Below are 18,186 nucleotides of genomic sequence, written 5' to 3'. Positions count from 1 at the left end.
TTTGTGCTTGTTACCTTCTCATAAAGTGAAGGGAAAGATTAAACTACAATTTGCAGATCCATTGGACAGTAGAGGACCAATTGTGGTGGGTATTTACTACTGGGAAATTGCAGCGATTTAGAATATGGGCAACAAGCTAATATGTTTTAATATGTATATGATGCAGTCAGCACTGCTCTTTGAGAAATGCTTCATTGTAACCTTAAATTAAACAAAACATAGATAAGAATCACAGGATCACCAAACTAGTGATTATTTTGATTCCATCCAATGCTAAGACATACATGAATGGCATTGTCTGTTTATGGTTTGTATTGTCAAAGGCAAATTACAGAGCAGCATCTGACCTCTTTCATTTCAACATGCATATTGCTGAAATCTTACTGTAATTCATAATAGAAACAGGAGAATGAATTACATGTCATGACTTTTTTACCCGTCAACTCAGGTTGGAAAGGAAAACATGGAAGAGAGAGAGAAAAAGAGACAACACCTTTATTAGATAAAGATCTTCTCCATGCTAGGTAGGATTTTGTCATTCGGATGACTGTGACTAGAGTTGTGTTCTGCAGAAATCATCCCCATCTACAATGACAACATAAATAAGGGTGTTCACCACTGATTTTCTCATGCAGATTTCTACACTCTACCTTTTGCAAGGAAAATTTCAACCAAATCTGCTGACATGGTTACATAAACACCTTTAGCCATGTGTATATTTAGCTGTCTGGGAAAACCCAACGGATTTCACCGTGGCAGAAATCTGGCAAATGACCAAAAAAACGTGGAATAATTAGTTTGTTCTGCCTAGTTTTATACATTTCACTCAAAATACATCGAAAAGCTTTTTACCTGCTTCTTAACGCTTAGTTACACTCTTTCAAAGAAGTTCTGAATCAGCGTTACAAACACAGTGTCCTTGGAGACGTCTAAAACTGTGTTACTCACACAGTGTTTATCAGGCATTGATCAATTGTTTTACATAGTTTTCCTCTGTATTAAAACAGATTTTAGTTTGTAATCAGATAGCAGCTCTTATGTCATCATCGAAGCATACTGGAGCGATTAGACGATGTATATATGATCGCAAATTGTTTTTCAATATTTTAAATGCCTTCATAAAGATTTCATGTACAAAACAATTTCCTCAATTAGTTATTGCAGAATTGAGTTGCTGTGAAAAGAGATCGCTTTCGTTTGAATCCGTTGATAAAAATTATAATGACTGACATTGTGGTAATGGTTTAAAATGTTTAAATATTCTCCATCATAAACCTTTTACTTTTTAATTGAGTTTGTATTAATGTGTAATTGGTATGCAAGCAGATTAATTTACAAATGTAGTGGTGGGCGGGACAGGACGTTTTATACTCTGCTTTCATTTCAGGATAATATTTAAACCGGTTCAGATTAATCTAACTTATATAATTAAGAGGTGACTTTAGAGTTGTTAGGGACTTATGAAAAATGACTAATGAAGAACATGTAATGATTTCTGTATAATAATAATTAATAAACATTGAATGACAGCTGGATGGGCAGGGTTTACTGAATAACTTGGCAGTATGTTGGCTAGTAATTAAGGTTGTTAAGAAGGTAACTTTTTTCTGGTCGTTTTCTAATTTCTCATGTCTATTACATATAAATGCAATTTAATACATACCATAATATTAATGCAGACTATCAGTGTGGGGAATCTTTAAATGGTGTTGAAATTTGACATTTTAAAAGCAAATTTCTTTTTCTTTTTTTCAATTTTGCAGGTAACTATACATTTTGTGGTCAAGATACAAAAGTAAAACATGGCACAACCTGTAGGTTTTAGATTTATTTATAGTAGAAACATGTGTATACATGTTTGCACCTTGTCACCTCTGATAGAGTTAAATGTGTTGCAATAAACATGATACAAAAACATTCAATGAAACACAGTTAGGCTACAGAAGCTGCAAGGGAGAGGGACCTAAAGCCTGATGACAGGCGTGTTTGGGGGGGGCTACCATTAGTGGCAGAAAGAGCAGATGCTTCTAAGGGGCCCTCCTTAAGCCCTGGAGGTGCGTTCACACTCACTCTGTCCCTGCCGTGACTCCCAACAATTTCAAACTTTTTAGCCTGCTGTGTAATCCAAGCCTTTAAAATGCACCCATGAAACAACCCCAGCGTGCCCGGCTGCTTGGAGTTCTCCACATTCTGTTGGTAATGAGCAAACTGCAATAGAAACACATTGCACAGTAATATCGATCCTTTCTGCATTTCTACAGAGTGATTAAAAATAGAGTTCATTTGCCGTACAGCGCTGTGCATATCTTAAATTGATGTGTATCGTGCCAAATTTGCACCTGCATTTTTGTGTAGCATTGCTGCAGTTCATCACATAGATCCAAGTATTAACCCTTCACTTCTTCCTACATGTGATTGCCAACAGGGGGCAATGCACACCTTTCTGCAGAAGCATGTAATGCAATCAGGCCCAGTGCATTTTCTGTTTAGTCAGCAAAAGTGTCTTTCAGCAAAACAAAACAAAAAACCTCTCTGCCCTCAAGTATTTAAACAAGCAGTTATTCTCTTTCACTTCGCCTATTATTCCTGACACTAATATGAATTCTAATGGTGGAGCTCACCATTCAAGAATGTTCTGTTTGCTCTTTCAGAACAGATAACAAAACTTAGTCGTTCGTCTCTTTGATTTCTTGCCTCCGCCCAAAACCTGGTTTTATACATTACAAGACTCCTGACTTGAGAAAGCAGAAATACATTTCTGCATATATCCAAAGCTAATAAAAGTAAAGACAGGCGGGTGATGTTGACCTCCCTCAGCAGGAACGTTGGCCATTGCTGTCTCTTTCAGGCCTGGAGCTCTATGGTCTTAATCCTCTCCTGACAAGTGGGAGAGTTTATGAGCAAGGTCAGACAAGAGTGTGAGTTCATGGAACGCTAACCCCAGAGCGTACGCTGCTCCCTCCTGACACCCTCTTCCCTCATCTCCTTCTGCCTTCAGGCTTTTCCCTACTTGACCTCCTGAAGCAGGGCAAGAGTTTGATGGGCTGTTGCTTAAAAACGATCCACACATTATGCTCTCTCTCCCCCTTTCCCTTCACGCATTGTCTACCCTATGCAACATGTGTATGTTTGTGTATTACACTTTCACTATTTTTGAGTCCTGACCCCACCGACCCATCACATACCAATTCTCAGCCCTCTTCTCTCTTTAACATATTTCCATTGGTGTCATTTTTCATCTTACCACATAACTTTTTTTCAATTTAAGTTTTCCTCAACACTGCTGCCATTTATATTCACAGTCTGTAAAGTGCTGGGCTTATGTTTTACCATAAACATTTTATCATCCTCCTCTTGTTGCTTACAGAAAATGAACAGTAAAAAAAATTTCAGCACAGAGACAGCAAGACTTGTTGTGCATTACTGACACTTTGCCAGCCAGTTGAGACACTCATCTCATAATTGGCATTAATAGCCTGGGTGGTGCAGGGAGCTTGAGGTGCCTCTGTTAGGTAGAATCACATCTGTAGGTCAGGGGATTCTTGTGGTCTCTTGCTATTATTAATCTCCCCGAGTGCTGTGCCACCTGGTGGTGAATAGAATAAATACAACAACTTAGGTTTGGCCATGGAGGTCTAACACCCCAAAAAGAGTTCTGAGAAAAAAAAAAAAACAAGCTTGTAGATGGAGCCTGCAAACTGCTCACACAGACGAGCTGGAAGCATTACAGAAGAAATCCATAACAATCAGGAGTTACTGATCAGACCAGAAAAGGGAGTCTTGGTTAAATGCCACATAACAAGATATATCACTGCACAAATAAATAGGCTTACTTTATGTAAGGTGAACTTTCTTGGCATGGGACCTACAGTATGTTATTCACTTTCTTGTTACTTAAGAACAAAACTGTTCATAAGTAAATGCCAAGCTAACATGAGAACTAAGTTCAGTGCACTGGTTCTCGCACAATGTGGAATCCTGCTCTATCTAAGATGATTCTGATAAGTAAAACAAGGATTGATGCATGCTTGATTGATGGCTTGTTTCCCCCATGGTGAGCGGCACAATGGCAGCAGGTCTGTTGTTTTGTGTGACGCAGATCAGCATTAGGGGCAGCCAAGTGATGACACAAGGGGTCAACTTCTGTCTGCCCAGCTCTCATCACCCTCTTTTTGCTGTCAGCTTTACACAATAGTCACTGAGTTGCACAGGATGTAGAGTGACTACTACTTTCGTGTGTGTTTTTATTTATATATATATATATATATATATATATATATATATATATATATATATATATATATATATATATATATATATGAAAGTGGCTCTTTAAAGATTGTAGCTGAATAGACAATATAATCCATTAACCACTGGTAATTTCTACACACCTGTTGCATTTGCACCAATAGTACAAGGTAGTCATTGTTATTAAAACAAGGGTTCTAAAGCAAACAGTTTACAAATATCAAGTGTTTTATCCCATGTAAAGACAACTTATTTGGGCACGTATTGTTTTCCAATGTTTTTGTCGTTGCTACAGTCAACAATGTGTTCCGAGGTGTTTGTGTGAATTTTTTTTCCTTCTTTTTTTTTTTTTTTCTGCAGCATCAGATAACAGAGTTTAAAGCAGAACATTTTGATATGGTAGAAGCTGGTAAAAAGACATTTTGTTTAAGTAAGGACCCCTGTTTTAAGGCGGTTCACACTATTTTTATTTGCAAACACACCACCTGGATCACGGCATGCTTGAAAGGTCTTAGTTTGCATGGCAAAGAAAAAAAAAATAGATGTTGCAACACACATTTGAGAGGGTGTGAAGTTTTTATGAATTCGTGCCAGTTAGTGTGTTTGATGCAATGTGCAGTCTTGTGGCTCTGTAGTTACCACGTCGCTGAACTGGTAGGCTAGCTGGGGTGAATACTTCTCTTGCGTGGAATCAGCCCTCAGGGCCTACATCACAGATCTACACATTCTCAGAGAGGTCTTCGGGAATCTTCAGCTTCTAACGCCTTAGGCAAATCTGTTCTGCATCTTGTCACCTCAAACATAGACAGTTTTGAACAAACACTAGTTCCCAGACAGTGACTTGCATTTACACCCGTACATAAACCAGAGGGAAAAACTGTTAGAAATCACTGCAACAGCTCCATTAGACATTTCTTACAGCAACCTCTGTTATTTGTCTCATGTGGTGCCTCATTTATCTGTTTTTTGTTTTGTTTTTTAGGTGTTTAAATCCTTTTGTAAACCAAACTAAAATTTCCTGCCAGATTGAAGTTTGTCACCCTGGATTTATTAAGATTGCTCATGGCAGAGCTGATTTACATTAGTGATGCCCTCGAAACTCCATAAAAGTTCAATCTCACAAAAAACTGGAACAAGACAAAATGTATAACCAGCAAAAGTGTGGCTCAAGTAATCAAACTCAACCGTTGCAGTGGGTTGACGACCCTACACACACACCTCCTGCGTTTGTCAGAGGGATGAAAGTAACAAAAATCAGTGCATAAAAACAAAGCATTTCATTTCAACAAAAGAAAAATGTGTGCAATTAAAATGAATAAGCAACTTACTAACTACATGTCCACATCATCTGTGTAAAAAGCTGCAGTAATTTACCATTAATTATTAAATATTTAGACTACTATTTTGGATAAAGTCTCATTATAAAACGTAGGAACTTGTTTCGAATACAGCTGTTTTCTGCAATTTACAGGATTTTCATGAATGCCACATTTTATGTGTAAATGCTGCAGGGAAAAGTTTTCCGTAAAACACATGTTCAATACGTAATTGAGGTCAATTACTCCTAAATCTTAGCAAACTGCTAGTTGGAGACAATATGGAATACATGGTATGGTTTTGTTGGTACAATTGATGACCAATGATAGAGCTATGATAATGATAGAGAACTAAAGATCGTGACTATTATAGACATTAAAACATGCATTACTCTTTGTGCAGGATAAGAATTAAAAAATGGTGTTCCATATTCTTATCCAGAAACAGATCCATATATCAGGTAGCAGGAAGTAAGGTTGTAGTTAATACGTCCCATTGACCATGGCTGTAGTTTACATTCCTCCAGCATAAGGAACCCTTATTCCCACCAGCATTCTAGTAATGCTACACTAATATGCCAAAGAGACACGGTCCCTAAGCATAGCTTGGAAGACAGAAGACAATACTGTACTTATTTTTAGTCAGTTGTATAAAATTCATTACAGTCAACTGTAACACAGAAGCAGATATTTTTTCCCCTGATTTATGTCTTTTATTATTTGGTGTAGTGAATACACTTTTATTCATCTGTTTACTGGATCAGATTGTGTGTCAAAAAGCTGCCTGAAATCTCAGGACTTATGTTCATCTCTTTTTCTGACCTCTGTTAGTTAAGTGTAGTTTCGAAAGATTCTGAGTGGAATTGATAAATAAAAATGGAGGAAATAGGCCAATCAAATGCAGTCTTGAATGACATAACAATCCCAAATATGTGTTGCATTTAATATTCTTAAAATGTAATTAAAAATATGTTTATATGAGTGAGAAGTAATTTAAATTATCCTTATATGGTAGAAGTCAAGTGATAGAAACAGTAGCGTGAATAATCCTAAGGGGAAAAAAACACTGGCACACAAAACCATAAATGTAGGCGGGATTCTGAAAATAGTAAAGCACTGTGGCTGTATATGCATTGTGTGAGAACCACGCTCATTTATGTGTGTTTCATCAAATCTTTTCTTTTCTTTTTTTAACAAATGATTACTTGCAGAATTTTTTTGTTCTACAATGCATTCTCCCTAAATGTCTATATCTTCTGCATTTCACTCTATTCCCCACTTATTTCATTACATCACTGTGTTCCTCAACTTATTAAAATGTCCATTTTCACAAGTTCACAATTGTAACTCTTGATTTTTGTATTTTTTTTTTTTTTTTTAACTTCCCAATTTCTTGTATTTTACAAATAATTGTATTTTCCCCTTTTGTTTGAATGTGATCTACTGTTCATAATGTTTGGAATTTATGGAGAAACACTGATTTTGTGAACTTGATTTACATAAATATATAATAATATAATCAATTATTGATTTATTTATGCATCTATTTATTTATTTATTATTTGTATTTGTATTTTCTCATACCGTTACCCTATTTTTCAACCTCCCTGTATTTCCATCCCTTTTAAGCCTCACAATCTTTCTTCCATTTTGCAATCTTCCTTATATAAATATCCTTAATTTTCACATATTTTTCTATGATATTTTTTTACTTGAGTTATATATTTTTCCTTCCTATTTGTTGCTCTTAACTATATTTGTCCCCTCTTAAATTGTTTATTTGATTTGTAATTGTTTGTTTTGTATTTCGCCATGATTTGATTATTGATTAACACTACTGGACCAGTGATGCCATACGCTAGGCAAAATACTGATCCATTTTAAAATCATAAGATGCAGGTTTGGATTTTAAACATTTAATTACCAAATATCAGTTTTACCCGGAGTATAACTTGGTGGTATTTGAGATCAAATCTGATTGAATTAATGTTCCCTAAACCATGTAGGATTTGAATATAGTAATCAATTGGAATGTGTATAAACTAGAGAAGTGTTCACCAGGTGTGAAGGGCCATGTTACTGAGCCGCAGTGTAAATTGAGCAGATGACGTGTTTATTACCTTGAACTCTGTTCATCGTGTCCCGTTTGGGAGTCGGCGTCAGTTCAATTAAACGCACATATCTCTGTTCAGCCTGAGCACCTCCATCTGAAAACCAATCCGGCATTGCTTAGCACTGAGCCCACTCCAGTTCTGCATGAAGGAGCAGATACGCGAGAATGTTTTTAGTGAGGCGATGATCCTCCGCAACAAGAATTTACTGAAAGTGGAAAAGAATGAATTGCTTTTACGGCTTGTTCTGTTTCAGGGGAAACACACACTAAGTCACGCCAACCGCTTCATACACACACACACACACATACACACACACTTTCCTAGATATCCTTTCATTATCAGCAATTGCTTTGTGATTGCTTAACTGATTAAAAGTGCAAATGGAAGGACTCTGGCCCCTATTTTGGTGTGGTGTGTCTCACTATTGAGAATCAGTGGGAAGAAAGTTACCGTTAACACTGCTGCGTCCTGTTTTCTTAGGATGACTCATGTTGAAAATTGAACATTGCAACTTGAGCACCTTCAAAAGTAATTTCACATCTCTTCTGCCAGCTGCCTATGAGGTCCATCAGGTCACACATTTTAAAAAGTATGGATTGTTCTGAACGGTTTACAGAGAATTAAACAGTTCCAAGACAACGAAATTACGCCAGTGTAATTCACTCCGATCCCCGATCTCAGTATTCAACTCGACCTTCAAATGCTTTGTAAGCGTTCACAGACAGATGCTTTATAGAATGCTTTGACTAGTTTATTGCTTTGCCAAGTTACCACAACAATCTGTTATTAAATTGGTCTTTCAAGCCCCCAGAAAAATACTTGCATGGATTCCAGCATCCGTCCATATCATCTCACCATGTTTTATTTTTAAGAGCTATCTAGTGACAAAGGGCACCTCCAGGCCTCTCTTAGATTACACACAGATAGATGCTGCTTCGCGCGCACAGGATAAAATGTCATTGGGATGCCACCAAGCATCATAATGTGCTACACACACATCCACTTTCACAGGTCGAGGGTTCAGACCAATCACACTTGTCACTCCGTTGCCTAGACACGGCTCTCCTGGTTGCTAAACACCAGGCCTACCGTTTTACATCATGGGCTATTTTTCTGAAAGTTGGAATATCCAAGATAAGGTTACGCCATAGAAGTGCTGAGCTTGGGACACCTGCTTGGATGTGTATACGAGCTGTTAAACTAGGTGTCTTTTCACACTCCGTACTGTACTGCACACACCCCAGTGAACGCACTTGTTTGAACTCCTAATGCTGTTTTACTGCTATACCAGCTTCGTTTTACTTCATTTATTTAGTTGACAGATATATAGCGTATGAGACTTTAACCTGTTTTTTGACTGATTCATGAAAGCATTAAGGGCAGAATTAATTTGGAATAATAGATCAAGTGAGATTACCTTCACAGCACACACAAAATCTTTACTTCTTCTCATTTGAACAAACAAAAAAACCGCAAACAGCAATGTGCTGCCAAGATTTACAGAACAATCAGGAAACCCAAGCAAAACAAAATTAAAACTGGATCTTAGCTACTGAAAGATTGTGGTTGTAAGGGTTTATTTGGAAGTTGAAGCATTAGCTATGAGGCAATGCGTTGCTGTGAGCATTTTATGAATTTAGTTTTTTCTTTGTTTATTTGTTTTGTTTGTTTGTTTTTCCCTTAGTTGAAAAAATGCACTGATGGAAGAAATTAAGTGTATTTATTTTCATTCCTTCATTACTAAGTACAAGAAAAAAGAGGAACTTGATTTAAATTTTTTTTAAAAAGTACACATTTGCAAAATTTATATTTTCTTGATTTTTACATATTTGTTTTATATATAACATTCAAATTTATTTGAGGTTGAATTTCAAATGTGTATTTAATCGAATAATAGTATGCACAATGTATGACCCCAGCTCCATTAGTGCTACTGTACCACTACCCCCTTAGTTATGACAATACAGTGATGTCACTTTTATATGTATTTTGAGTTTAACAAAAGACATTTACGTTACTGTTTTGTCAGTTTACAAAAAGAAATTACTGTTTTTTCTGACTCCACCTTACGATGGCTCAGCATTTTGTAACAAATAACAAACCGGTTTAGTCTATAGACTAACAGCTATGACCAGATCTGAGTAATGCGAAGTAGCAGACAGCATGGAAAAAACAAAACAAAAAAAAACCAGGTAATCTGTTGTGAATGCTACAAAGCAGGAAAAAACATACAAACAAATCTGGTTCCCACCAAAAGTTGTCCTTCAGGATAATCCAATCTCTGGCATTTTGCCTGTTTATTGGTTGCCGCAGGTGATGTGAAATTTTCCCATGAATCGATGGAAGGCATAAAAGTCTCTGTGACAAAAGTGAAGAAAGAAAAGTTTGAATCACAGCGTGGGAAAACAGTCACCTTTGTTTCTGCATAGTTTTATTAGATTACTAAACTAATATATTAACAAATTGTGCAATGGAGGAAGAACATAATGGAAGAAACTCCTAACTCTAACTTGCCACAACACTCTTGGCCTTATTTGCGTGATGATTTTGAAGTAGTTGGAAAGAAGGTTTTGGGTTTATGATAAGTGTAATAGATAACAATCAGTGTTTGACTCATAAATATCATTCTATTAATAGAATACTCTATTAAAAGACAAGAGTAACATGAGAGTATTTTCACATCAACTGAGTTGATTAGGCAAAGGTTTTGTGACAAAACTTATAATAGGAACATTAAAGCCAAAATCAATCATAATACTTTGAATACTAAGTGAATTTGAAGGCAAATACTTTTTTTGTTTTACTCAAGTGGAAGTTTAAATGGAGCACTTTTACTGAAGTAATATTTTACCTACTGTATCTCTTCTTTAACTCAAGTACATGCTTTGTGTACTTTGTCCACTAGTGCCCTTATGTGCATGAAATTGAAACAGCCAGGCTCAGATTTGCACTTCTGATAAGTTGCAAAAACACCCAAGCACAGACTTTTCATTAGACACTGTGAGTTTACACTGTTTCTGTTAGCATTCTAACGTTTCCAGTTTTGTTCTTCCGAGTAATTTACTGTAGCCATATTTACCTTTAAACAGTGCTCGGTTGCTGGGCAGTTTCAGGGTCGTACAAGCAATATGGCGGTTTATGAATTATCACTGTCAAGTACTGTACAATACACTGATCCTTTTCAGTCACTGGACATCCCCTCCATTACTCACAACTTGCACTCCATGCGAGCCTTGCCATGTGTGTATATCATATGTGTATGTTTGATGTGTGTGTTGCGAGGCAAGCCAAACCCCAAGGCTCTTTTGCTTGGCCAGCTGCCCCAACACCAATCCCCCACACCCCCCAACAACTGCTTTTTCAGTTATATGTAATTGAAGGAATTCAATAGTGCATAAAGACAAATTAAGGAAGATGATGTGTGTAAAAGCGCATGTGCAGTACTCTAGGCCTACATAACCCATATACTTATAAAGTTACAGATTAATGTGGGCTTAACACCATGGTTCAGAGTTATGATGCTGCGTGTTAAACCCCAGGCAGGGATAATAAGCGCATTAGAGATGTGGCCCTGGACGAGGCAAAGACTGACGTAACTGTTAACGCGCGAAACGAGGACATGCATCTGATGTGAAGTAATAGGACAGTGGTGAGTGACATGCCATGCCTGCATATTAAAAGCAATTAACAGTCCGGTGACGTAAGGGTTTCATGTGTCGTTAGGCATATCAGCCGTAATCAATCCTTGGTCGCATCAGGATCGTGTAGGTAGTGTGTCCTTGTGCACGAAGGACGTGTATGGTCCGAATCACAGGTTCCAACCTGACTGGTGTTTCTAAAAATGGTCAGATCAGATCATATGGGCTAAACAAGATTTAGTAATATCTCAGCACAAAGGAATCGAAGATATCAGTCCTGGTGATGCTGCACAAACTCCCAAGGTCAACATTAAAGCAGTTTAAAGTATTCTGTTATGCATGTACAGATGCACATTGCATCTCAGTTCTTATTTCATAAAAAGACAGCTGCCTGTCAATCTACTTGAATGCACCAAACAGATGCTTGCCCTCTGGATTAACTGACCATCAAGTTCAGGAAAACGGCATATTAAAGTTAGATGGACATGTATTAGCAGTTGTTTCTTATTAGCCGTGTCATTAAAAGCCCCATGGAGAATTGTCTATATACATTGATAACCATGTTGGTATTTTTTTTGGGTTGTTAAACCTGCCACAACCCCCTCTTTGAAAAAACAAAACAATGAGCACCATTAAATACACATCTAAAGCAGGCACGGGAAAAAAAGAGAAGTAAAGAAAACAATGCAAGATTAACAACAGTCTAATTTGATCAAATAAAATTAGAAAAAATATGCAACATTTGTGAGAATAAATGGTACGGTACAGTAGTGGATTTGGCAGAGGTGTACAGATGCAGTAGGAAACATAAGGTTCAACTTTTCTTTCCTAGTTGTTATTTAATTACTCTTTCCTGGTTATTTTAACTGCGTATACAGGTTGGTTGTTCTTCTTTATGTACAGTATTTCCTTTCTAAAATTAGTGGCACAAATTATTTTAGTATTTAGTGTACCCGATTAACCTCTTCTGGTCGTTGTCTTGGCGAGTAAAGAGAGAAAATGGTAAGGACGAACTGAGTTGTGGAACTGGTGTACATTTATAGATGTGCTCTTAGCTAGGCTTAATATAAAATGATTATAAATAAATACATTTGAATGCTTTTGTATCTGTAGGTGTACTCATGCAAGTTACAATAAATGTATTGAATAGATCAGGTTGGTTCTTGTGTAACATTTAATAAATGGTAAGGATATGGTAAGCTTACTTCTGGATTTCGCTAATAGTAAATAATATTGTTTTCTTGTTGATTAGATTAGATTGGATTAGATTAGATTAGATTAGATTAGATAGGTTTTTGGTGAAGGTTTGCTAAGGACACACACAGTTACAGCTTTTGAGTGTTTTCTGTACACAAGTGAAAAACAGTTGTGCTTAACCAAAGGGCATAGGTGTGGCTGTTACTAGATTTGAGTGAACAGTTTGTGCATTTATCTCACACCTTATGTGCACTTAATTTGCTTATTTAGTATGCTTTTTGTACAGGCTAGGCATTTTGGTATAATGCAACATATGCTGTTGGCCCACAGCCCTCAAGTGTCATTGAAAAGTGTCATTATTTTTTGTATGTATGCAAAATTTACCATAAGATAGACTTTAATAATAAAGACTCATTCAAGAGCTTATTGTCATATGTACAGAAAAGGTACAAAGTCCAAAAGAGGAAGAGTGGGTCCGTATTCTCATCAAGGTGTGTATGCATGTGTGAGCGTGTGTGTTTGCGTGTAACTTGCTACATATTATTTTGGCCAATCGGTTTGATGGTAGTAAAAACAAAACTTTGTCACATATAGCCATTTAATTTGAGCAATTTAGTAAAACCTATGCTTTAACAAAAATTCAGTGGATTAAATGACTTCACATACAGTCTTATCTTACATTGCTTTTGCATTTCTGTTTGACAATTGTTCTAAAAATATATATATATATATAAATAATTATAAGGCGCAATAAAAAACCTTTAACTACACCTTTAACACATTTATTCATGATGTTCTTTAATCAGATATAAAAAAAAATAAACTCCACCCCAAAATAATTTTTAATCACTAAACATTTGTTATACTGATGCGCCAGTTTAAAATCAAGCACTAAAATCTGCATGGTGCACACATCCGGCAATTAAAACCATCCGTGTGGAAACAGCAAAAGTTCTGTTTGGTGTCCTGATGATTTACGTAATTTTAAACACCATAGTTTAATTTAAATAAATATTTACATGTATATTTTGTTTTCATGCTCTATGTTGAGTATGGTTTTACTTATAATAAACATACATTTGCATTAAGCATCCATATTTGTCCATGCCCATATTGATTAGAGTATTAAAAACTTGAAATGTATTCATTTAAGGTACATTTAGAACAGATAAAAATGTGCAATGACCTTGCGAATAATCACGAGTTAACTAATGACAACTATTGATTAATTGCGCTTAAATATTTTAATCGGTTGATGGCTCTAGATTTAGTACATAAGTGATGAGTATGAGTCATTTTTTTTCTTGAAAATGTAATAAAGTAAGAGTACACGGGGAAGTGGTATCTCAGTGGTTCATTTTAAATTAGTTGAAATCCCTGCACCACCGACCTGCCACTGCTGGGCCCCTGAGCAAGACCCTTTATCCTCAACTGCTCAGTTATATAAGTATGAGATAAGTAAGAGATAAGTCACTCTGCATAAGGGCATCTGCCAAGTGCCCTAAATGTGAATGTAGTACACGTGGTCAGATTCAGTAATTCTCAGCATTTGATACGTTTTTACTGTCACCATGCACAGCACTAGGGTCAAGTAGCAATTAAGCCTTGAGCAACTGATTGGATGATCTCCTGTGATCATGGACATATGCCACTCACTAATGAATCTAAATGTGGCTTACACTTCAGCACAGCTTACTGATTTGGATCGCATTCAGGAACGGCACTTCCTAAATGAGGATTTACAATTTGCAGATGTTAGTAGAGCTGTCTATCTGTCTGGGTGTGTGCAATATAGGCTTCATGTTCATTGGGTGGGTGATATGAGGGTTGGATTAAAAATAACTTTGCTGCCTTAGCATGCGTGGCAAAGAGGAGGTAAAGTAGACATTTGCAGAGGGCTGCTGGTTGGTTGCTTGCGGAGGGGATTTTTTTTGCACGTCACTTTCCCTCTGAATAGGCTATTAAAAAGACACAGCCGGTCTGCAGACTGATCTCACTAGGTTGGCATACTATGCTGACATCATCAAGGTCTCAGAGGTGCATTGTGGATGGTGAGGCCAAGAAGAGAAGAGGGCGCTAGAGGGACCGCTCAGTTTCCAAAAAGTACAAAAGTCCTGCATGACGACTCATATTTCCCTGGATACTCAGCATCTATTTATTATCTGTCCACCTCTGCGACCCTGTTCTTTAATTTAGCACTCTGATTCATCTGCTGTTTATTCCCCTAAAAAATTCAAAAATGCCTCTATGTTTACAGTCACTTGGACAGTGGCCACTTTAGCTAGACTAGGTTAATGTATGCGTGTATATATGTTTTTACCTAGTCCAAATATCAGTTTTTACTTTTGGAACCAGTTTAGAAATTTCTGTACTGTTGATGAAGATAAAGAAGGGTACACTTAAATAAAGAAGAAATCCTACAATGGCTATCTAGTGTCCCAAATACAATATAAGCACCAGCATAAACTTGTATATTCCAAATTGCCAGGTCTCTTTCAAAGTGCTATAGAAGCAGTGAGTGTACATCTTAAATGTATGATAGCAGCAAGTGTAAAGAGCTAGAGCTAAACATTTCACCTCAGGCTTTAGTCATATTGACAGATCAGGAAGCCACCTCAGACAGAAAAGACTATTTTTGAAGACATGTTTTTCACCTGATCAATCCAGAGCAATGCTTTAGCAGCCAAAGTGATGCAATTGCAAATGCCTGGCTGACAGCTCTAGTGATTGTAATAGGTAATTTCAGGCAGCAAAGGGAAGTTGGAATGAACATTTCAGCACAGTGTTTAGCCAGCCATCACTAGGGACATGGACCAGGAATGGAGAGGGCGGGGGACAATTTGCCAAGAGGGATTGTTGCTGTAATATCAATATCCTAGCAACGGAGGGAGTACGATACCTCATGCAGTTGTCATCAGGGATTGGTCAGCACTTTGGCATTGGACCCGCCCCCTCAGCTTGGGCTTTGTAGAAAGAATAAGCCAAAATCAAAACATCCTTCACACTTGACTCACTCCTGTGCACTTGACCTTAACTGCACTTTACCCTGTCTGATGCTTGATTTTTTTCTTTGTTTGTTTTGTGTTCATTACTAAAATTTATCATACATCTGACCTCTTGCTTCACCTTAATCGATGTGCTTGTGCCAATTACCGATAGCTTTAAAAGGCTCAGAGAAGACTACAGTGTGGCAGCATGACATCTCCCTATGCAGCCGTACAGTTCTGCCCAGAGCACGCCTTTCAACGGTAAGACTTGACCTTCTATTCATGGCTAGGTGCTAAGTTTGAGTCACCGAGATTACCATGGAAATGTTGTCACATGAACCAGAGTCTGACTGTATGGTTAGTTGTACTAGTAACACAAGTAGGTCGTATTGGGAATCAGTGTATTCAAAGGACTGAGTGAAATTTGACTCACTTTTGCATGGGTATATTTAGCCATAATACAAACACAACTGCATTGGAATACCACAGCATTTGGAGTAACTATCAGTTTTTTCATTTTCTGTAAATGTTTGCATTTATACTCATCCAGCTTTAGAGTGTGTAACAGTGTCTGGAGATGCAAACAGATGGATCTAACGGTCCAGCTGCTGCCAGGCTCGGATATTTATAGACACGTGTTCTTATGGTAACAATGCAAGTGTATGGGAGTGTCCAGGGTTCAGGGCAGTCAGTCAAGACACTTGAAACCTTGAACCTCCTCAGTATTCACACACCACTTTACACTTTATTGCAGAGTTAAAGTGGTCTGAACTCCCTGCCAGTCCTGCTGCTGTGCTCATTTCATATCTATTTTCTGTTACTGGGCCATATTGCCTTTAGGCAGCTGAAGCAATGAAAGCAAAAGGGCGAAAAAAATAAATAAATTTTTATAGTTTTTGGAGGTATAGCACTCATTGTTCTGGTTTGCATAAATAATATATTGTATTTATTGATATTAATTCATCTTTGATCCCACTTTCCTATACCATGAAGTAAATGCCATTTTTGATTCAACGTCATAATCAAACGTGCCATTCAAATCTGTCACCATGACTAAAAATGCACTACAAACAAATGTGTGTTTGTGAATGAGTTTAACAAGACAAGACTCTAATGATAAGCACCACATCACTGACACAGGTGTGTTTATGCTGTGTGCCCGCACTAATAATTGTATCTGATCCTGCTCACAGGTGCACAAACCCCATCACTGATGGTTTACAGACCATTCTTATTAGCCTTCATTCACTTTAACCTCCTCCACAGGCATGTACAAGAAGTGAAATTTGGCATAAAAATTTCTTTAGTTTCTTATGGATTTTTTCTAGTGTCAGCTAATGAAAACCAATTTCTATAATATTTCTTATTCAGAAAATGATTATAAATGCATTAAAAAATTTTTTTTTTTTATAATTATATTAGTAATATATTTTCGATTAATTTTACCATTTCACATTTTAAATATTTAATGTTTCTTTGATTATAATAATTTAGGAAAAATGTTTGGAGATAATATTTTATAATATATAATATAATACAAATATAAATACAATGTATGTATAATGTTAATACAAAATAGAATAAAGATATTAGATACTGGTTGGGAAATTCTTTGATTTACATTTACAGGAATTATTTTCAGAGAATTTGTCCCGTGTTAATGCTGTGCTAGGAAATCATTATGTGGACTATAACAGTTGTATGTAATGTGCTCTTAGCTCATGTGAAAAATAGGACTTTTGTCTCATGGAAGAGTGACTTTCCCTGTTTGATTGCTTTGCCATAGTAGTGCTTTGGAAAAAAAACCTGGACAAACACCATAAATCAGGAAGAAAGCACTCGTGCAAAGTGAGTGGAAGTTGCTATTTGAAATCAATCAGGCTTTTTTACTAGATTGAGGCACAATGAAAGCACGCGACAGAAAGGAGGAGAAACCTGGAGGGCCGCTCTTCTATTGTTTGAGCCCTCTTGTCTGTCCTGCAGCCGCTGGTTTGAGGGATGAGGGAGGGAGGGACTGCTCTCTTTGAACACCGCTTGGCTTTTGATTAATGAAGTCACAGGAGAAGACCCCCAACACCCTTGCAGATCGGAGGGCTCTGTTTGTTTTGATTGCATCTTCATCGCTGGATGTGCCCAACCTGCCAGGAGACAATGGGCAGCCTTGTTTAGCTCTGACCTTTAACCTTGTTCCGTCTGCGAGAGGCCCGGTCTACGTTTAAGTGAATGCAGCACACCTTCCCCCTTAGGCTCAATACATAAGTCCTTCAGTAACCAGACACCCGGTTGCCCACAGCCTCCCCCAACACACACCAGATCCACTAACATCAAACCCACCACACTCAGGAGCAGCGTAGAAAATAACCACAACGAAAAATAGAGATGAGACCACTATTGTCTCCAAGGAGGTTTTGAGGCCTTTTTTAAGTGGTAGCTCAATTCAAATACAGGTGAAGCGTGAAGATTTACACAGTTCTGAGTGGATTTTCCCAAAGTATTTCTAAAACAAACTTTGATCTTCCTTCCTAGAAAGACAGGAGCAGCTTGCTTAAGCCGAGGATGATATGCAATGTGGGATAGTGATGGATTTGTCAGGCAAAACTATGACATGTCACTCAATTATAAAATGTAATAGCAGACCCACTGTACTAGCTAATAACAGTTGGTTTGATTGATTTATAAGGTCAGA

General features: G+C 37.2%; 1 protein-coding gene and 1 long non-coding RNA gene across 8 annotated transcripts in view; one reads left to right on the top strand and one right to left on the bottom strand.

Annotated features, from left to right (window-relative positions):
- Nucleotides 1-4,364: 4,364 nt before the first annotated feature.
- On the bottom strand, nt 4,365-10,068 carry LOC310735959. 2 transcript variants are annotated; one of them, XR_014536411.1, is made up of 3 exons: nt 9,911-10,068; nt 7,685-7,816; nt 4,365-6,169 (listed from the first exon to the last, which is right to left on the bottom strand). It is a non-coding gene; the product is annotated as an uncharacterized lncRNA (long non-coding RNA). The 2 variants fall into 2 exon arrangements; XR_014536412.1 differs by having other exon boundaries at nt 9,930-10,068.
- A 5,451-nt stretch (nt 10,069-15,519) lies between these two features.
- Nucleotides 15,520-18,186, top strand: part of tp63 (tumor protein p63) — a 45,431-nt gene continuing 42,764 nt past the window's right edge. For 2 of the 6 annotated variants that reach the window (XM_083569299.1, XM_083569298.1), the window contains exon 1: nt 15,548-15,761. In XM_083569299.1, the coding sequence (XP_083425425.1) occupies nt 15,709-15,761 (53 nt within the window). In that variant the 5' untranslated portion in view covers nt 15,548-15,708. Of the gene's footprint in view, nt 15,762-18,186 lie in introns of all 6 variants that reach the window. The other 4 variants (XM_083569297.1, XM_083569300.1, XM_083569296.1 and 1 more) reach the window with 4 other exon arrangements.

Source organism: Silurus aristotelis (assembly GCF_946808225.1).
Source record: "Silurus aristotelis genome assembly, chromosome: 2".
Lineage (NCBI taxonomy): Eukaryota > Metazoa > Chordata > Actinopteri > Siluriformes > Siluridae > Silurus > Silurus aristotelis.
The sequence above is the reverse complement of the archived record's forward strand: the minus strand, read 5'-3'. Positions and strand labels throughout refer to the sequence as shown.